General features: G+C 41.6%; 1 protein-coding gene across 3 annotated transcripts in view; it reads right to left on the bottom strand.

Moving 5' to 3' along the window:
* Positions 1 to 2,508: 2,508 nt before the first annotated feature.
* LOC134068408 (saxitoxin and tetrodotoxin-binding protein 1-like) overlaps positions 2,509 to 19,852 on the bottom strand; it is an 18,625-nt gene continuing 1,281 nt past the window's right edge. Inside the window, exons 1-11 of one of the 3 annotated variants that reach the window (XM_062524003.1) lie at positions 9,517 to 9,729; positions 8,297 to 8,439; positions 8,125 to 8,195; positions 7,714 to 7,830; positions 7,350 to 7,454; positions 6,657 to 6,733; positions 6,347 to 6,489; positions 5,855 to 5,919; positions 5,214 to 5,336; positions 4,810 to 4,914; positions 2,509 to 2,827 (exon numbers count right to left, since the gene is read on the bottom strand). In XM_062524003.1, the coding sequence (XP_062379987.1) occupies positions 2,778 to 2,827; positions 4,810 to 4,914; positions 5,214 to 5,336; positions 5,855 to 5,919; positions 6,347 to 6,489; positions 6,657 to 6,733; positions 7,350 to 7,454; positions 7,714 to 7,830; positions 8,125 to 8,195; positions 8,297 to 8,439; positions 9,517 to 9,627 (1,110 nt within the window). In that variant the 5' untranslated portion in view covers positions 9,628 to 9,729 and the 3' untranslated portion in view covers positions 2,509 to 2,777. Of the gene's footprint in view, positions 2,828 to 4,809; positions 4,915 to 5,213; positions 5,337 to 5,854; positions 5,920 to 6,346; positions 6,490 to 6,656; positions 6,734 to 7,349; positions 7,455 to 7,713; positions 7,831 to 8,124; positions 8,196 to 8,296; positions 8,440 to 9,516; positions 9,730 to 11,148; positions 11,395 to 11,867; positions 11,973 to 12,259; positions 12,374 to 12,737; positions 12,803 to 16,761; positions 16,905 to 18,218; positions 18,296 to 18,636; positions 18,742 to 19,002; positions 19,129 to 19,852 lie in introns of those variants that run through there. The other 2 variants (XM_062524004.1, XM_062524005.1) reach the window with 2 other exon arrangements.

Raw genomic sequence — 19,852 nt, forward strand, 5'->3', positions numbered from 1 at the left:
CTGTGTGTGTGTGTGCGTGTGTGTGTGTGTGTGTGTGTGTGTGCTTCAGAGAAAAAAGAGTGAATGGGAGAAAGAGAGAGAGAGAGAGAGAGAGAGAGAGAGAGAGAGAGAGAGAGAGAGAGAGAGAGAGAGAGAGAGAGAGAGAGAGAGAGAGATGAAGAGAAATAACACATGTCCTGCTGGGTCTTGCTTCCTGTCCATGGTGGATGGAGGGCGGCAGGGCAGAGCAGAGCAGAGAGGAGAGGAGAGGAGCGGAGCGGAGCAGGAAGAGGGGAAAGATGAATGCCTGCATGTCTGAGTGAGAGGTTTACAGAAGATCTACGAGCAGAACTAAACACCAGAGACACACGTAGCCCCATGCACACACACACACATTACCACTCCAGAGACACCAAAACTCCAGACCGCTCCTACACCGCAAATAAAGGCCTTCAGTCAGAGAGGAAATGGAGAAGAAATGGAAAATATATATATTTATTTTTTTAAAAAAATAAAAAACAATGCTGCTGCTCATGATAACTTTGATTGAAAGAAGAAAGAAAAAAACAACGATTACATGAAGAGACGAGGCAAAGAATAAAAGCTAAATGCTTCGTGTACGAGAAGTCCAAATGTTTGAAGCACAGAGGAGAGGGACAGAAAGAGAGTAAGCACAGAAAAGAGCTGAGAAAGAAAGAAAGAGAGAGAGAGGGAGGAGAAAGACAGGAGGGAAGGACAAGTGACGGAGGAGGAACAGATAGCTCAGCCCGGGGCAGAGGCACGAGAGCGCTGGATTGATTTAGACAAGTCAGATAGACAAGAGCCCATTATGTCCTGGGTTATGGGGCACATTTGTGTTGGGCAGTGAGAGAGAGAGAGAGAGAGAGAGAGAGAGAGAGAGAGAGAGAGAGAGAGAGAGAGAGAGAGAGAGAGAGAGAGAGAGAGAGAGAGAGAGAGAGAGAGGGGGGGGGGGGGGGGGAGTTCTCACATAACAGGAGTGTCCTGCATAAACTCCTGAGGAAAATTCCCATGCTGAGATGAAGATACTTTGTGTGTGTGTGTGTGTGTGTGCATATGTGCATGTATGTTTAAAGGATGGGAGCGAGACCCAGCTATGCCCTGATTTGTGAAGGACAGAGAGAGATGGCGTGTGATTGTGTTTGGTTGCACACGTACGTGTCTTCTTCCCACTGCGTACTTCACTCCTCTTCTGTGAGAGTGAAAGCACCAGAGCGATGACACGACACTATACTGCGTTTTCCCAACTATTAGCCGCGGCTTACACATTGATTTTGCTACATTTATTCCGCTATATGAGGCTAATACAGGGGGGCAGTTAATATGGTGTTAATATGGTTTTGTTTCTTTAGTTCCCGAGTCCTCTCTGGAACTATAGAAATACTTTGTCCATTTCTCACTCCCATGCAAGGACAATCAAAGTCTATCATACCCTACACCAGCACTCTAGATCTCTTTTTGTGCCGCGTGTGTGTGTGTGTGTGTGTGTGTGCACGCATACGTGTGTGTGTGTGTGTCCGTTTGCTGTGTGTGTATGTCTCTGTATGTCTCACTGTGAGTTTGGGGGGAGAAGCTGCTCTGCTTTTCTTCCATACATTCGTTTAATTGTTGCTATTCTTTATCAGAACATGCCCTTAATGCGTGAAGAAAGATAGAGAGAGAGAGAGAGAGAGAAAGAGAGAGAGAGAGAGAGAGAGAGAAATAACTCACAGCACTATGAAAATGAGCACCAGAAAATGAAAAGATGGACAAACATAAGCCATCATCATCTCCCTCGTGACTTAAGGAGAAACAAGGCCCACTTGTCATTATGATTGATGGATATTGGAAGATCTGCCCATTTTATGCCAGCCTTTGGCAGTGGTCCATTGGCTGCTTTGTATTTTAGCTTGGCTTTATCTGGACAAGCATATTGCATTCTTCAACTATAATTTGGCACAAGAGCTCTTCCAGTGGATGATGACTTTTTTTGCCGCAGCTTTCCTTGATGGGGAATATCACATAGTTGTGTTAAGCTGTTGATGTAGATGTTGCTGCTCTAGATTAAAAAAAGACCAGGGCTCCCTCCTTTGTAAGGTGAAATCGTGATAAGCGAATAAGTGATTCTAAAAGGACTACTTTTATTGGAAGGACACCGTGAAGTCCATTTGCTGTATTTCTGAATCCTTTCAGAAATACAACAAACACATCTTTCTTGCAAACAAAGAATGAATGTCCATGTTGTGCAATACTAATGGCATCAACACAGCCATTGGTTGCGTTAAACAACACTCCACTAACCATGACTGTGATTGGTTTGGGTGTTTTCTGTGAGGGTGGCCAGCTAGATCCACAGAGCAAATTCAACCGCATCCACAGATTTATCTGGGTTCACCTCGACTCAGAGGACCACTATCAGACATGTTGAAGTCAGACTTAAGTCAGTCTTAAGATCAACAGAAAGGAATGCAGCATTTTCATTTCTTAATTTCAAACTGGTTTTATAAGCAAGAGTATGATTCAGAACAGATAGATAGATAGATAGATACTTTATTGATCCCCAAGGGGAAATTCAAGAAACAACACTATGAAATATTATAAAACTGAGAAAAAAGTGATTTCTCAAGAACAGTGATTTACAGAACATTAACAAGTTTGCTTAATTGACAGTCATGCCACTTTTAATGTCTAATATTCTCTGAAATCATACATACTGTATGAACATGTGGCATTCTCATAAATACAATAATATAATGCCCACACGTCATTTTGAAAGCTTCATTTCATAACAGTTGATTGAATTAGTCCACAACCTTGTCTCCAGACGATTCAGGCGATTTCTCACAAAGCTCTGTGAAAGGAAATAGGCAGCAGTAGAGTAGCAGACGACAAAGACTATTGCAAATCGTTACAATTGGACTTAATGGCCAACACCGCTGTGGCCATATTGTTGACATGACTTTTGACTGCAACACGAAGATTTGAGTTGAACTGAGCAGAGCAATAGCCCGATATTTATCCTGTCCTGTTCATACATTGGGGCATGCTGTAGGAGCTGAAGGCGCTCAAGTTGCTTCAGTCAAGTCCGGCAAACTTCTTTTATTTGTTCCACCAACGACATTGTCTAATACTGTCATGATGGCAGGGGTATTAACTGCTCACAACCTGCTGTTGAGGACTTTGCTAGAGCAGTTCGAAGTGGGCTCGCCAGTGATCGTTCCTGTCTGGTAACTTCTACAGGGATCTAATGATGCAACTATGGTTCGGATCTGAGCCAGAAAAGCTAACCTATTTCTCCGTAACATTTACAAAATCCAAGAGAACAAAACACTTTGCAAACGCACACACAAACGCTCACATGTAATCTACGGCAGGCTACCACATTAGAGTAACATTACTGCTGTGCTGATGCCTCTGTCATTGCATAGAGCAGCTGTCTGCACTGTCTGGGAACTCTGTGTAGGTCAACTGTTTTGGGGGAATCTGGGAAACTTAAGCCCACAGATAAGAGTAACGTAATATCCCCATATGCACATAGGCGACGGAACTGACAATTTCACTGCCTTCTGTACTTTAGTAATCATATGCATGTGACAAATAAACATCCTTGTATCCTTGTATCCTTGTAATATAATGATGGTTGGAATAAACTTGGCTGTGAGGAGTTGGCAAACATTTCAGCCTATTTATCCTATGTAAACACACGCCTGTCCTGCACTGGCTCATTCCCTTCTCATTTTCGGGACAGTTAGTAACTCTAGGGCACTTTGCTGTTCTTAGAACAGCTGTGTATCACACAACTTACGCCTCACCATCGCATTAAATTTGGTAAAAATATAGTGATAATACCACAGTGATACCCAGTGATAATGTCACCCATGTCAGACCTACTGTATCTATGCAATGGCTATGTCAACAATATGGCCGCTGCAAACATTATTTACATCCGCCAAGGAGGTATTTTCATCGGGGACCGGTGTTTGTCTGTCTGTCTGTCTGTCTGTTTGTCTGTTTATCTATCTGTTTGTTAGCAAGATAACTCAAAAGGTGATGGATGGATTTCAATGAAATTTTCAGGGAAGGTCGGACATGACCCAAGGAAGAAACAACTATATTTTGGGACTGATCTGTAATTCCGTCAGGATTCCAGAGGCGTTTATGTATTTAGCTTAGTGGTGTAATGGCATGGTATGGCCAGTGGTGGTGATCTGCATAGTTTAGGTTCAAATGTATGACAACCTAGGAAGAACAATGCAGGCGGAGGTAGCTGCGTTCTCTGAGTGCTTTTCTAGTTACCTGATTATTACATAGATTGAATAAGACCGATAAAACACGCATGCACACACACACACACACTCACACATGCACACACAGAGACACACATGCAAACACTTATAGTTAACCATATGTATACTATACTAAGAGCTTTCCCAAGTGTTTTTGATTCACTGCTGGGTCTTTCCACATCGAATCAACCAGGGCGCACGCACTTGCGTCTCAAACAAATCTAAAAAAAATACCATGTGTGCCTATGTTACCCAGGAGACACTCTGTAAAATGTTTTTGTGCTAAGATCAATACTTTTCAAGTAACAGACAGTTTTACAGGGGGAGGGGGGTGTCGAATTTGTTCTGCCTCTTTTTTTTGTCAAAGTTCACAAGCTCAAGAACTAGAATTTGTAGGAGGCTCAAATTTTGCAGGCTGGTGCATAAATAGGAATAGTATGCAGTAAAACCAACACGAGTAGTCTGGATGATCCTGCATGAGACACAAGTGCGTGCGCTCTGGTTGATTTGACGTGAAATATCCCTGCTATAAGAAGACAAATCCCACCTGTAACTCCATCATAAGTATACTGGGCTGGTCTGTACCATCCCAAACACTCCGCTTGTTTCTGGAATGTTCCAATGTCTGTGGCTGATGCTTTACTTGACCGCCCTATAACAAACACAATTTTGAACAATAACATCCTCTTAGTTTGTTTTACAAATAGGGGAGCTTTTTATACAGGTATGTCGTTATACGTAGGGTATCCAAAGAGAGGCATGGCTGATGATTTCACATGGATGGAAAAGCTATTGGTCTCGATGGCCTTCAGGTAATTTAATGCTTGTCTTTTTATTAAAATCTTTTGCAAGCCACTTTGGACAAAAACAAAATACCTGCCAAAACTTCAACTTCAAAATATATTTTTTTTACATTTAAAATTATAAAAAATGTAAAATTGTAACATTTACCATACATGTAGAGTGCTTGGATCATCTGGTCCCCACTTTGGCTATGGCTATATATAACAAGGATGTCTTTGCCAGAGAACAAAAACCATCCCTCAACGGTCACCATGTGTCCTGCATACATGGCTGAAAGCAAAAGGCTTTAGTTTATCATACAATTAATCATACAGATAAGATAGGTTAAGTTACACACAAGTTAGTAATACAGGACAAATAATACTACAAGCATTAAGCTGTTAGGTCACACATTAGGTTCTTAGGAATCACACATCATGACAACAGCAATAGCATTATTTGTCAAGATAGCTTGTTGGCACTATATAGCCAACTGTAATCACATAACCAAGGACATCCCATAGATAGATGATAAAATATAGAACTATAACAGTACTATCAAACCATAGTTGGTGGATATTACACACAATGTAAACATGTTCCCATTAAGTGTATCCGGATTAATAGAAGTGTTTCTGTCCTTGTATGCAAATATGTTTTTAGATATTTGCAGTTAAAGCCTTAAATCCAGTCAGCTCTTCTGTATATGATACCTGAAGTTAAACAGAGTTCCCAACAGCCCCTTTAACTGTAGGCTACATAGTAAACAGGCCAAATTGTCATGCAGAATACTGCAGCGAAGAACTCACCAGATCCGCGGAAAACACTGTCCGGGATGGTGGCGTTACTGGAGCTGATCATGCACTGCCCACTTCTGTGGAGAGGAGGAACATGTCTGCACATGAGCTGTGCAATAAAACTGGGTTGAGTGAACGACAAATTACGTGTGTATTTGATGAGAGATTATGAAACAACAATGGTATTGTTGTAACTGTTAAAAAACCCAGCAACAATGCGTTATAATGACATGCCGGCAATGGATGAATTCATGTTATATTGCCGACAGTGTAGTATTGCACTGTATGACTGTGCATCCACTGCCACAAATACTATGGCCTAATACAATGGACTGATTTAAATACGGGAAAAGAACAAAGTCTTTAAGTCTAGCCAAAGCACAAACATTAGTGGATCACATCAATGGTCACACATGCCACATGTTTGATCTCTGAGTGAAGTGCACTATGCCCACCATTTCAATTAGGGCCCAATTTCTTGCACACTTGGCCAACCACACTTACAGCCTACTCCCTTGAATTACAGTGATCGTATCTGTATTGGGGGAAAGGGTCCAATCCATCCAACCGCTACTGGTGATCTCCAGTAAGTCTTGGAACATCTTATGGTCTGTGAACCCAATCAGGAGCACCCACCGCCCCATCAACTGTAAAATAAATATTTTTCATTCTGGATATTGAAAATCTCCTGAAAGCCTGTCTTTGATTGTGTTTGTGTACACAAACATGTAAAAGTGCATCACAATTTATCTACACAATGTGTGTAAGGTACTCAGTGTGTGTGTCTGTGTGTGTGTTTGTACACCTGACTCACCTGTGTTGTGTCCTTGATTTCTTGATGTTTGACAAGGGGCTCACACATACGTGTGTGCTTAGCCTCGTCACAGAGCTCTTGACAAAAAACATCAAAAAACCCACATGAAACAACAGCCACAAATGCCCCCCCCCCCCCCCCCCCCAACTATTTCAAATGGGCATCTGGGACAGAACAAGATCAATTCTATTGGCTTATGTATTTTTTTAATCTGTTGCTATGGGGAAGGCGTTTTAGGTGTGTTTGATTCATAACATTACTATGAGCCTTTACTTAACATGTTCAATACCTCTCCCTAGCTATTACAAAGAACACAATAGCAATTCTCCTTTTGTCAATTTCCAATGTACTTGATGCCCAGTTAACACTAAAGGTGTTAGCCAGTTAGTCTAAACCCAATTAAGAGTGTCATGCTAGTTCCTGTGACAATGTTGCAAAGTACAATACCAGGCATTCTGAGTGCATATCAAAGTGTGTGTGTGTGTGTGTGTGTGTGTGTGTGTGTGTGTGTTGTACAGTACCATACATTCTGAGTACATATCAAAGTGTGAGTGTATGTTGTACAGTACCAGACATTCTGAGTGCATATAAAAGTGTGTGTGTGTGTTGTACAGTACCAGGCATTCTGTGTGCATATCAGAGTGTATGTGTTGCTTTAATGCTAAAAATTCTCTAAAGTTGTGGGTCACTAACCTGTAACTCCGTCGTAGGTGTATGGGACTGGGCTGTTGTAGCCCAAGCACTCCCGTCGTTTCTGGAACGCTTGCTGCTCCGTCTCCAATAGCTTAGCTGAACGTCCTTCAGGGGAACAAATACACAACCAATAAAATAATCAAGAACTGCTTCATGATGATGCATTACAGAAGAAAAAATGCCTGAATGTCATGCAGATCAGATTTATGGGACATTGACATGGATGCTTGGAACCATGGCTAACCATCTTAAATGTGGAAGCTTGGCCAGCAGTTGGTCCTACACTGTATTCTCTAATGCATAGCAGTTAAATCATGAGCTGATTTGAATCAGGCGAGGAAAACTGAGGGCAAATGAATCATACCAAAGACGCTGAGTGTGGTGACGTTGATGACCTTGATGTTGGTATGCACAGTAAGGTAGTCCGATCCGGATGGCAAGAAGGACAATTCAAAATCCAACGGAACCCCCTCAAAAATTTCTGTCAAAATGTGAGGTTTTTAATCAACAATTAGATAATTTGTGCATAGACTGTAGAAACTGATGAGTTCTGTGGAAGTATTATTATTAAATTGTATCTTGTCATTCACTGTAACACATTTCCATGATCCCAAATGTGTATGGATACTCCTATGCTATTTTCTATCTTCATGCCCTATTCCCTAGGCCTATGATAATAATAATGTAAGGAAAATATGTTTACACACAAAACACTTAATACACAGCAAATTATGTTTTAAGTAGACTATTTAAGTGCGTAGCACCCATAACTTACGCTTCAGATGTAATACACCGCTTTTGAGTGTGATATTGGTGATATAAGTGGTGAAATCACATTTCCCATTGCTGTGGAGAAAAAAGCAACATATCAATATCATTCACAATTATATGAATGGTACAAATTAATTTTGTGTGTGTGTGTGTGTGGTAGGGGGTTAAATCCTTACAAATTATTGAACTGACTCATGATGAATGATCCTGCCTGGTCAGAGAGTGTCAGATTCATCCAGGAGCTGTTAATCCCTCTCAGATGCTCTCGGAACGTCAGATGATCACTGGAGCTCAAAAGGAGCCACCACTTCCCCAACATCTATCAACACATAACATCAGAGACCTTGGACCACTGGGATACCTTATTCTTTAAAGTTGCAATATGGAGATTTTTTAGTGTTGCATTGAGACATCGAAGCAAGTCAAATTTGTAGTTTTTTATGTCTCATTCCATCGGCCAACAGATCCGCTACCTGATCTGGTAAACTAGGGGGTCAGATACAGGGGGCGCTTATTTGGGGGGGGGGGGAGGTATTAGTTGCAGCGAGATGAGACCTTTATTGCACGAAAGAGCAGAAGTGGGGCTTTCCAACGATACTAGACACTTGTCTGTATGATCAAGTATGGAAAAAAAAAAAACAATGATGAAATTAAATCAAACTATATCATATTTACTGCTCTGCGTTCACGCTCATATTCATTACTCTCGCTTGAATTACTCGCGAACCTGGGATCGCACAGACATGACACGCATATTGGATGAAAGAGGACAAACAGCTTTCCAGTGATATCAAATACATCCTTCTGTGTTATAAAACAGACTAAGTGACAAACAAATAATAATGTCATATAGCTTAGGCTACCATTACTCTCGTTTGATTTACTCATGGACCAGCGATCAGAAAGATATGGCACGCATGTCAGATGAAAGGGGAGACACAGAGCTATCCACAGATACCAAATGCAACCTTCTAGGTCATAACACAGACGAAGTGACGGCAAAATAATTCATTTAGCTCCACTTACCCCATGTTTTTGTAGGGTTTTTTTTTTGTATATGGCTGTCATGTTGACGACTTAGTTTTACAATTTTATTTATGTATACTGTTAACATATTTGCAAGGCACACTAAGCACTAAGTGGAGGTGATAGCTGAGAGCTGTCCCCCCCAGTTCAAAAATACTATCTGCGCCCCTGATCAGATACAAAAACACTTCAGGTCATGCAAACAAAAATGGCTAAACCCAATGTAATTAATATGAAAGTAGTAACAGAAAACAATATCAGAGAAACAGGTATTGTAACATTTTCTAAATGACTGTAGTGAGTGATAAACTGTGTTACAAGAAGTAACTGTGTGTGCGTGTGTGTGTGCATGTGTGTGTGAATCCCTCACCGGTGTTAGGTCCTCCACATTGAGTGGTTTGACAAGCTCCTCACAAACAGGGGCCGCTCCAGTAAGGGCCAGCAGAGCAAAGACGGTCGAGGCTATCGTCAGGACGCACATGGCAAAGCTTTCTGCGATGAATACAAATCTGTGACTGAGGTTTGGCGTTTAAACACCCAAACTGGATAGCCCTCTAACTAGCCAACAGGATGGTGTCGCCAGATTATTGGGTTCAACTGAACTTTGAGCCACGGGACACAATGAACTCAGTAAATCAACAGATTTCTAAAATGCTTTATTTGTGTATTGACTGGAAAACTGTTGACCTATTGATGTTTATGTTCTATGGGTCAGATTTCAGTTCTGTAACATAGACCTACGTATCTCAGGTGTTACGAACCTTTGAATGACATCAAGCTTGGAAAAGACCTTGCCTGGTCTTGCAGGAGTTTTGCAAAACTCCAAGATATCCCATTGGTATAGGAGTCCTTTCTTCACTTCCAAGCATTGACATTAAAGCAACACTAAGGCACTTTTCCTCTGTCGCACGCCAGCTATTTGTTTATCCAGCAAATAACCACAGACAAGGCAGAGTATGTTGCATGATTTTATGAAAGTATGATGTATTGCGACATCGAAGCAAGTCAAATTTGTAGTTCCTCATTCCTTCGAACTACAGATCCGCTACCCGATGTGGTAAACTTACATAGTGTGATTATAGTCGATAGAGGGTCGGGAAGTGAATGTCGTTCACCCTGTTACGGGTTCATGAACCACTCTTCAAAAACTCTTTAGTGTTGCTTTAAAACATTGAAATGTACCTATGTCATCGACATAATGTGAAGAAACTACTGTTTTGACATGAAGTATGTAAAAATATGTCTACTAGCTAGCATGCAAATGAGCTAGCACTGGAGCGGAGTGAATGCAGAAGTGTCGCTCACCCTGATACGAGTTGATGAACCGCTGACATAATTTTAGAAACATTCTTTTAAGGTACAACAATTCTTTAGTGTTGCTTTAAACTTAAATTGCTACATTAAACTCTAACTGAATCCTTTGAATGTCCATGTTATGTGATGCTAATGGTGTCAATGCAGCCTGTGGTTGTGTTAAACTACACTACCCTTTCTGATACTCTTCTGTTGTGATGGTGATTGTGATGTGTTTGTGGATTTTCTGTGAGGGTGCCAAGCTAGCCTAGAAATCTAGACCCCCCTAGCGGCAGCAAATCTAATTAGTCTAACGGGTAGTCTCTTCGTTTGACTTGGGAGCTGGGCTCAGGCAGAGACCAACGAACCAATCACATGGTGTATGAGTCAGTTGGCGGACTTAACATAATGATGACTGACATGCGACCAGAAGTTGTTACTACTACTTGAAAACAAGGAGATGATTAGTTTAATGCTAACCTATTGCAAGGAGAGGGAATTTGATAGACAACTGTTTATCCCACCCCTCCAATTGATCCCTGCCTACAGTGGGTTCCCAGACCCTACATCTTGATGTGAATCTGGCTGGTGGTCAGGCTAGCAAGCTAGATCTACAGAGCAAATTTAAATGCACTCACGAGTTCAGATCACTGAACTAAGTTCACAATAGCATTGTTGTGAAATAATAACACAACGCTGAGTATAGAAGCAATTTCTGAAATGATTTATAATACAATAACAACTTTTCCTTAATTGCCAGTCATGGCCCTATTTTATTGAATGTCTCATATCCTCCAAAATAATACATATGAACATGTTTTTAATATATCTGTCATGATCATACCCACAATAACAATGTCCACACGTGCCATTTTGAAGGGTTAATTTCACAACAGATGATTGAATTAGTCCACAACCTTGTCTCCAGAAGATTCAGGCGATTTCTCACATAGCTCTGTAAAAGGAAATAAACAGCATTAGAGTAGCAGGCAATGGCTATTGCAAATAGCTGCACACTACTGTATGTTTGTAACTAACTTTACTCCTAAGGGTAAGAGCTTCTCTAACTACTTTAGCTCTATTGCTAAGAAAAGCCAACTCTATCTTGGAAGACTCTACTCATGTTCTACATGGAGTTTTGGAATGGCTGCCCTCTGGCAGGCGTCTGCGCTGTCCTCTTGCTAGGACTAACAGGAGGAAGGCGACCTTTACCTTTGAGGCTATTCACCTTTTGAACTCAAATATGCCCCCAGCCCCCTCCTCCCTCTCCTGTGACTAACCCCCCCCCCCCCCCCCCCCCCCTATGTTGTGTTATGTCTTATATGTCACTATGCCTGCACAGAGAAATTGCCCCTCGGGGATAAATAAAGTTTTTTGAATTGAATTGAATTAAATTGAATTCAGATAAGTATGGTTGACCACCCCCACCTGTGACTCCATCATAAATATACTCGGCTGGTCTGATCCATCCCAAACACTCCGCTTGTTTCTGGAATTTTTCAATGTCTGTGGCTGATGCTTTACTTGACCGCCCTGGAACAAAGACAATTGTGAACAATAACATCCTCTTAATTATGCTCATGAATAGTGCAGCTTTGTATGCAGGTTCTGTGTAATTTAATAATTTTGACAGTTAAAGAGATGATGGAAAAGCTATCTGTCTTGATGGCCTTGTAACTAACTTCAAGTAGGTCTGTTGGCTTGGGATAATAATTTACTGCTTGCCTTTATATTCAAAAGTTTTGTTTGCCACTTTGGACAAAAACAAAATACCTGCCAAAACATGAACTTTAACATTTAGAAGACATTTTCAAATTTACCAAACATGTTGAGTGTTCGGCTGCCTCTTTGACATTTGCCATAAATGATAAGGATATCTTCGCCAGAGGGCAAAACCCACCCCTCACTGGTCATCAGTTGTCCTTCATAGATGTCTGAAACCAATGAATTAAAGCTTAAGTTTATCATACAATTAATCATACAGATAATGGCCGCGTTTCCCAGATTCGTTAAGAAGCTCTAGGTGCTAAGAACTTCTTAGAAGCGCTCTAAGAACATTCTAAGAACGCTCATAAGTTCTTAGCACTTAAGAGCTAAGAAGGGGGGGCGACAGATTAAAACACATTATTTCCATCGAACAGGTCACCTCGTCATCCCTGTCCCTTAGCTTACAGATTTGCAGGTCAGCACTTCTGTATCCAATACTTGAAGTTAAACAGTTTCCGACAGCCCCTTTACCAGGGACTACATTAATTACACCAAACTTATTCCCGAGACTTCAGACTTAAAAGAACTCACAAGATCCGCGGAAAACGCTGTCCGAGATGGTGCCTTTATCGCTGGTGAAAACACACGTCCCATTCCTGTGGAGAGCAGGGACAACAAAACTGGGTTAGGTGAACGTCACACTAGGCGAATTTCTGAGAGATCCTGAAAAAGCACTGGGATTGCTGTAACTGTAAAAAAAACAGCAACAATAGCTATTGTAAATGATCACCGCTGTCTATACATTGTGGGCTAGGCTTTGCAATTTAGTAGCTAAAGATTTGAGATTTAAGGCCAACACACACGGCCGACAATGTGACAGCGATTTAACCCTCCGGGCGTGTTCGCCTCCAGCCCCCTACTTTAGTGTCCCCGGTCAAAATTGACTGGTCTGTTTTAACTGCTCTTAAATTAGCACAAAAAAATGTTCAGAAGTGTGAGAGTGTGTGTGTGTGTGTGTGTGTGTGTGTGTGTGTGCGTGTGTGTGTGTGTGTGCGTGTGTGTGTGTGTGCACTGTGCATCTCTGTGTGTGTGTGTGTGTGTGTGTGTGTGTGTGTGTGCATCTTTGAGTATGTTTTGTGCGATGCAGCACTGTGTGAGACCACCGGAGATGAGAAGTTAGTGTGTGTGTGTGTGATGTATAGCCTGTGTGCAGGGGCGGAGTGGGACACTAAAATCCACCGGGAATAGTCTGACCACACCGGCCCCCTACCCGCCGCCAGCCCACTGCCGGCCCAACCCACCCATGCCTTGAGCACGACCACCTTCCGTATATTATAAACACAAACAAAATGTTGGCTAAATGTAATATAGTCAATCTATGAAGGTCCAGGTCCAGACTTTCATGTTTCAGTTTTACGGGCATTTACATGCAAAACATGCAATACACCATTTTTACACTAAATTTCTTGGTTGGGAAATGTATGTCCACATATACTGTAACATATACTGTAATCAAAAGTCAAAAGCATTTTACATCTCTACCTTGCCCTCTCCTTGGGCCTGCTCCTCTCACTGCTCCTGCACCTCCGCACCTTGCTCTTCTCCCTGGGCCCATTGTTCTTACTCTTCCTCATCCAGACATTAGGCTACAGTATTTGTCTTTTTATGTTTCTGTTTCCAAAAACATCACCTCCTCCTTTTACTGTGTAAGTATAATGTAAATGTAAAAAGTAACCCCTGCCACTGAGTCTAAGACAAACTGGAATCAGCTGTGGTTGGCCCAATTTACCCAACATCATCTATGTGCCAGTTATTCAATTGTTTTTTTATTATCAGCTGAGATATATTGTTTTTGAACTGATATCATTGCAGAAGGAGAGGTTACTGAGGGTTGGAATTGTTTTAACTATTGTGGGATGTCATGTGTTAACAGTAACATCTGTAAAATAATAGAAAAACGATCCATCATTTTGTTGTTTGTTAAGAAAATGTAAGCATTGTGGAAATGTGTTCACTGCCTGCATATTGTGCGAAAACGACATGAAATGTGTGAATGGTATGGCCGCAATGTGTTTAGAGTTTTGAAAACGTGACAACTGTTTGGACAAACGCTATGTCAGTCACTGAAAAAAACTGTAAGCCATTTATTCGTTTGAAATGTAGGCTACATGAGTTAACTAGCTTCTGATATTTTCCGTCTAGCAAGTAGCCTAACGTAGTTGAGCTTTGCATCAATGATTTTCATTCTGTCAAATTTACCTGCACTCGTAATGGCCGTGGACTAGACTACGGGTAGCCTAAATCTGTTTTGAGCTTTTAGATGCATGCTCCTCCAGCAGTCGCTTCTTCTTAATTCTGCCTTTTTCAGCCCCCTCTTTCTCTTTCCTCTTCTTGCCTTCCATATTAATCAAGCAAACACCTAATCCGTTCACTATCAAAACGCTACTTTCACGAATAGTGTAGGCTAAGGGGCCATGCCATTAGAGGAGGGGCCGCTCATCAATCCCCCTACATTTCTGTAATAGACTGACCTAGCAAACGTATTTGCCATTCCCAGGAGGCTTTGCTGTTCTATTTTGAATTTATTTGTGACCAAAAGAGTTAAATAACACTTTTTAATAATATGAAGAATTAAATGAAGACACCCAAGGCTACACACAAATGCACTGATCGGAGAGAACTGAGATGAATAGGCCTGTAATTAATATGTAAGGTAACCATGACTAAGGTATATATCGCACCTGAATGGTTTAGATAGTGGTTGGTTTCCATTTAAAAGTAATTAACGTTGAGCGATTTCAGATGACGGAAATATTTGAGAAAATATCTTATGATGACAAATGTTCCAGCGGCCGCTCAGGCACGTCTTGGGCCAGTGTAAATGCAACATCAGGCCGACCTGCCTGGCGGGAAATGTCCCGAATCTCCCGATTACCACTCCGCCCCTGTGTGTGTGTGTGTGTGTGTGGGTGGGTGCATTTCTGTGTGCTCATGTGTGTACTGTATGTGCATGTTCTGTGTATTCTGTGTGTGTTCTCTTTCTTTCTTTCTCTCTCTCTCTCTCTCTCTCTGTGTCTGTGTGTTATCTGTGTGTATTCTGTGTGTATTCTGTGTGTGTTCTCTCTTTCTCTCTCTCTCTCTCTCTTTCTGGGTGTATCTGTGTGTGCCTGTGTGTGTGTGTATGTGTGTGTGTGTGTGTGTGTGTGTGTGTGTGTGTGTGTGTGTGATCTGATATTGGAGTGACAGTGACGGCAGAGAACACAGTGAACACACACATAGAGATACATAAAACACACACACAAGCAGGCACACACACACACACACTCATAGACAGAGAAGCACTCATACACAAAAGCAAGCGCACACATGCACACACACTCATTTACATACATAAAAGTTGCAGTAGGGGATGGAGTATAGGCGATGGAAACAAAAGAGTGATTGATATTTGCGGAGAGAATGTACAGGACTGAGCGGCGGTCATATTGTATATCGCTTTGCGGTACATCTAGTTATTATTAGATTTGCTTGCCTCTAGGTAATGCTTTACCCTATCATATAGTAGGCTACCGTAGGCTACATAGCTTTTTCACTGATCTTGCGAATGACTTTCCGTCATGATTTTCGTGCAGGCTGTACTGAGCTTCTTATCCAAACATTACGGTATATCTCCCTTCTGTACAACGACGAATGTTAGCTTCCCTTCAACCGGACTTGCTAACTATACTTCTTATTGGAAGCCAACATAATGTGCGAGGAAGTTGTGAATTAGTTTTGCCTTCTATTGTTTATGTAGAAAATACAGAAGCTGCAACGACGGCACAGGACACATGTTACATAAAGTTATGGGATTTCAAAAAAATCCTAAATGAATGGGCGTCCTATGAATTTAGCGAAGAGTTGATATCCAGCTTTATAGGTGTTTCAACTTCCGAGAATTCGCCTACCCCCTTGGGAATTCGCCTGCCCCCTTGGTATCGCTCTAATCGTCCCCTTTCTATTTTTCAGGGCGATTTTGATACGTCATAATAGAAAACAGCTGTCTGGTTAGCGTATCTCCACTGAATCAATGGGGGATTGCGTCGCCCGTAGTGTGTGTAGTAAAATTATTTCCACAATTCCACTGTCGCGTATTACTGTCACATCGCCAGCCGTGGGTGGTGGGCTTTATCTGAAAAGTTACATTGTGTTATTCCAGAATATGTGCACTTTGAACAAAGGCTTATAGGTACAACTAAAATAGCCTACAGAGCCAAATCATGCCCAATGTCATAGTTCAATCCATACCAGAATGACTGGGACATACATGTACCTACTCCTCCATCTGAGATGTGTTCATATCATAACACATGAGCAATGAATGAATTCATGGTATTTTGACAGCAGGTTCAAACGCTGTAGATTGCACAGTGTCGCAGTGCATCCACTGCCACAAACACTATGGGCTCTGATGTAAATTAAGGAAAAGTACAAAGTCTAAAGTCTAGCTATAGCACAAACATCATTGAAACAGCTCAATGGTCACACATGCTTAAGTTTAAACTGAGTGAAGTGCACTATGCCCACCATTTCAGTTAGGGCCCAATTTCTTGTGCACTTGGCCAACCACACTTACAGCCTAATTCCTTGGCTTTTAGTGATCTTATCTGTTGTGGGGGAAAGTGTAAAATCCATCCAACTGCTACTGGCCATCTTCAGCAAGTCACGGAACATTTTATTGTTTACGAACCCCATCAGGAACACCCACCGCCCGATCAACTGTGCGCAAGAAAAATACATATTTTTCATTCTGGATATTGAAAATCTCCTGAAAGCCTGTTTTTCCATTTGTTTGTGTAGGCAAACAAAATGAAGAGCATGGCTTTATCTACATAATGGCCCTCATTTATCAACCGAGCATAGAAACCAGCGTACATCTGAGCGCAGAAATCATCTATACGACGGGGCTCACGTGTGATTCATCAAACTTTCGTATCACTCCAATTCCAGCGAATAACTGTGTGTTGATAAATGTGGCGGCTGGAAACAAGCGTGATTTAAATATCACACCCCTTTATTATGCTCGTTTTAATGACCTCGCCCCTAGAATTTACGACATGAAGGTGCATTATACATCCAAAAGAGATCATTAGTGATCTGAAGCCACAGTCACGTCCAGCTTGAACCTTGTTAATTTTGACAGCTAGAAGATGTCATCAAGGAAAGCGGGAAACTAGAGCGATAAATGTGACCTTCCACGGCGAAATCAGTCACATTGTTCATTACATTTTCAGGAAGGGGCATAGTCAACCTTCAAAATGATACCTTTATCTGATGAATTGAACGTCACATTACTGAAATATAAACATTCAAAGGAGTTGAGTTCATCCTGTCACGCCAAGAAAAAAACGGAGAAATCTGCCTTTGAAGTTAACCGTTGGCTCAACGCCCACAAACGCTTTGTAAGGTCGCTGCTATTTTAAGATTTACGGTACTCACTTGTATACAACGACACAGCACGCAAATAGCTTGTTGGTTGTCAATGAGTGCATTTACCGTAAATATTGTAATAGAGCGGCAAAACGAGCCACCTCTTACTTCCTGCTGGAATTGAATTTCTCACCTCAAGAAACTCACGTTTTTAGACTAGAAAAGGTATGTTTTTCGGCGAAATGTATTCACGGCCGTACAGTGCAGACCTCCCACTGCTTAAAAACACACACAAAAAAAAATCCACGAGTTTAGCACAAGTAACGTAAATGGTCATTTTTATCAGAAACGCCTGTTGCGACAAGCGACTGGTTTTGCCGTGGAGAGTCACAAATTCAACTCAACTTTGTAATCCACCGGCGATTTACTGCTGCACAGTGCTATGCCGCCTGAAAAACTTGCGTATGCGAGTTCAGACTAGACGTGAGATTTGAGCGTATATCACCGATCACGTTCACATTGATAAATGCCATACTTTGCGTGGAAACAAGCGTTTGCCTGTTTTACGCCTGTTTTTGGTCATATGCACGTTTCATACATGAGGGCCAATGCGAGTAATGCATTCAGTGTGTGTGTGTGTGTGTGTGTGTACACATGACTTGCCTGTTTTGTGTCCTTGATTTCTTGATGTTTTATAAGGGGCTCACACATTAGTTTGTGCTTAGCCTGGTCACAGAGCTCTTGACAAAACAAACAAACAAACAAATGTCATCCCTCCACTATTTCCAGTGGGCATCTGGCTTGTTCATGCTTCTCCCTAGCTATTACAAACAATAACAACACAATAGGAATTCCCCTTTTGTCAATCTTCAATGTACTGGGTGCCCAATTAACGCTAAAGGTATATCCAGTTAGTTTAAAACCAATTGAACAGATCATGCTAGTTCCTGTGACAGCAATGTTGCAAAGTACAGTACCAGGCATTCTGTGTGCATATCAAAGTGTGTGTGTGTGTGTTGCTTTAGTGCAGCGTGTGAACCCCAGAAAAGGCAAAACTTCACTAAAGTTGTGGGTCACTAACCTGTAACTCCGTCGTAGGTGTATGGGGCTGGGCTGGTGTAGCCCAAGCACTCCGCTCGTTTCTGGAACGTTTGTTGCTCCGTCTCCAACAGCTTAGCTGAACGTCCTTCAGTGGGCCAAATACACAACCAATAAAATAATCAAGAAATGCTTCATGATGATGCATTACAGAAGAAAAAATGCCTCAGTGTCATGCTGAACAGATTTATGGGATGTTGACATGGATGGCTAACCATCTTAAATGTGGAAGCTTGGCCAGCAGTTGGTCCCACACTGAATTCTCTAATTCATATAAGTTATATCATGAGCTGATTTGAATCAGTTAGAGGGGAGGAAAACTGAGGGAAAGGAAGGAAATTAATCATACCAAAGAGGTAGAGTGAGCTGATGTTGATGTGCGGCAGTTTATGATCCATTATCACAGTGAGGTAGTCCGCGCCAGATGACAAGACGGTCACCTCAACATTCAATGGAAGCCCCTCAAATTCCATTTCTGTCAAGATGAGAGGTTTTTAATCAACAATTAGGTCATTCGTGCATAGGCCTGGAGAAATTGATGAGTTCTGTGAAAGTGTTACACAAATCGTGCGTTCACATTGTCTGTTGCCATTCACTCTACCACTGGTCCATGATCTCAAATGTGTATGGGGGGCAGCCGTGGCCTACTGGTTAGGGCCTCGTGCTTGTAACCAGAGGGTTGCTGGTTCGATCCCCTGCCAATCCACGGCTGAAGCGCCCTTAAGCAAGGGCCCCTCACAGCTCCCCGAGCACCGCTGTATGAAGGCAGCTCACTGCTCCGGGTTAGTGTGTGTTTCACCTCACTGTGTGTTCACTAATTCACAGATGGGATAAGAGACCAAATCCCTTGTATACGCAAGTATACATGGCCAATAAGCCTGATTTGATTTGATTTGATTCGATTTGATTGATGCTATACACTACTCTATCTCCTATCTCATTGTATTCCCTATAGACTTATACAATATATAATAATAATAATAATATGGTTATGTTTATATGGCTATTTGGCAGACGCCTTTGTCCAAAGCAACATACAAATACACAATACAATGATTAATTGAACAGTGAACAATTTAACAACAGATTACAATAGGGAGAAAAGCAATATAAACAATAAACAAAATAAAAATCAATCAATAACCTAATGAAAATAAATGCACAGGAGAATGACAAATAAACAATAAAGTCATTCAATC

The sequence above is a fragment of the Sardina pilchardus genome, chromosome 21 (genome assembly GCF_963854185.1).
Source record: "Sardina pilchardus chromosome 21, fSarPil1.1, whole genome shotgun sequence".
Classification (NCBI taxonomy): Eukaryota; Metazoa; Chordata; class Actinopteri; order Clupeiformes; family Clupeidae; genus Sardina; species Sardina pilchardus.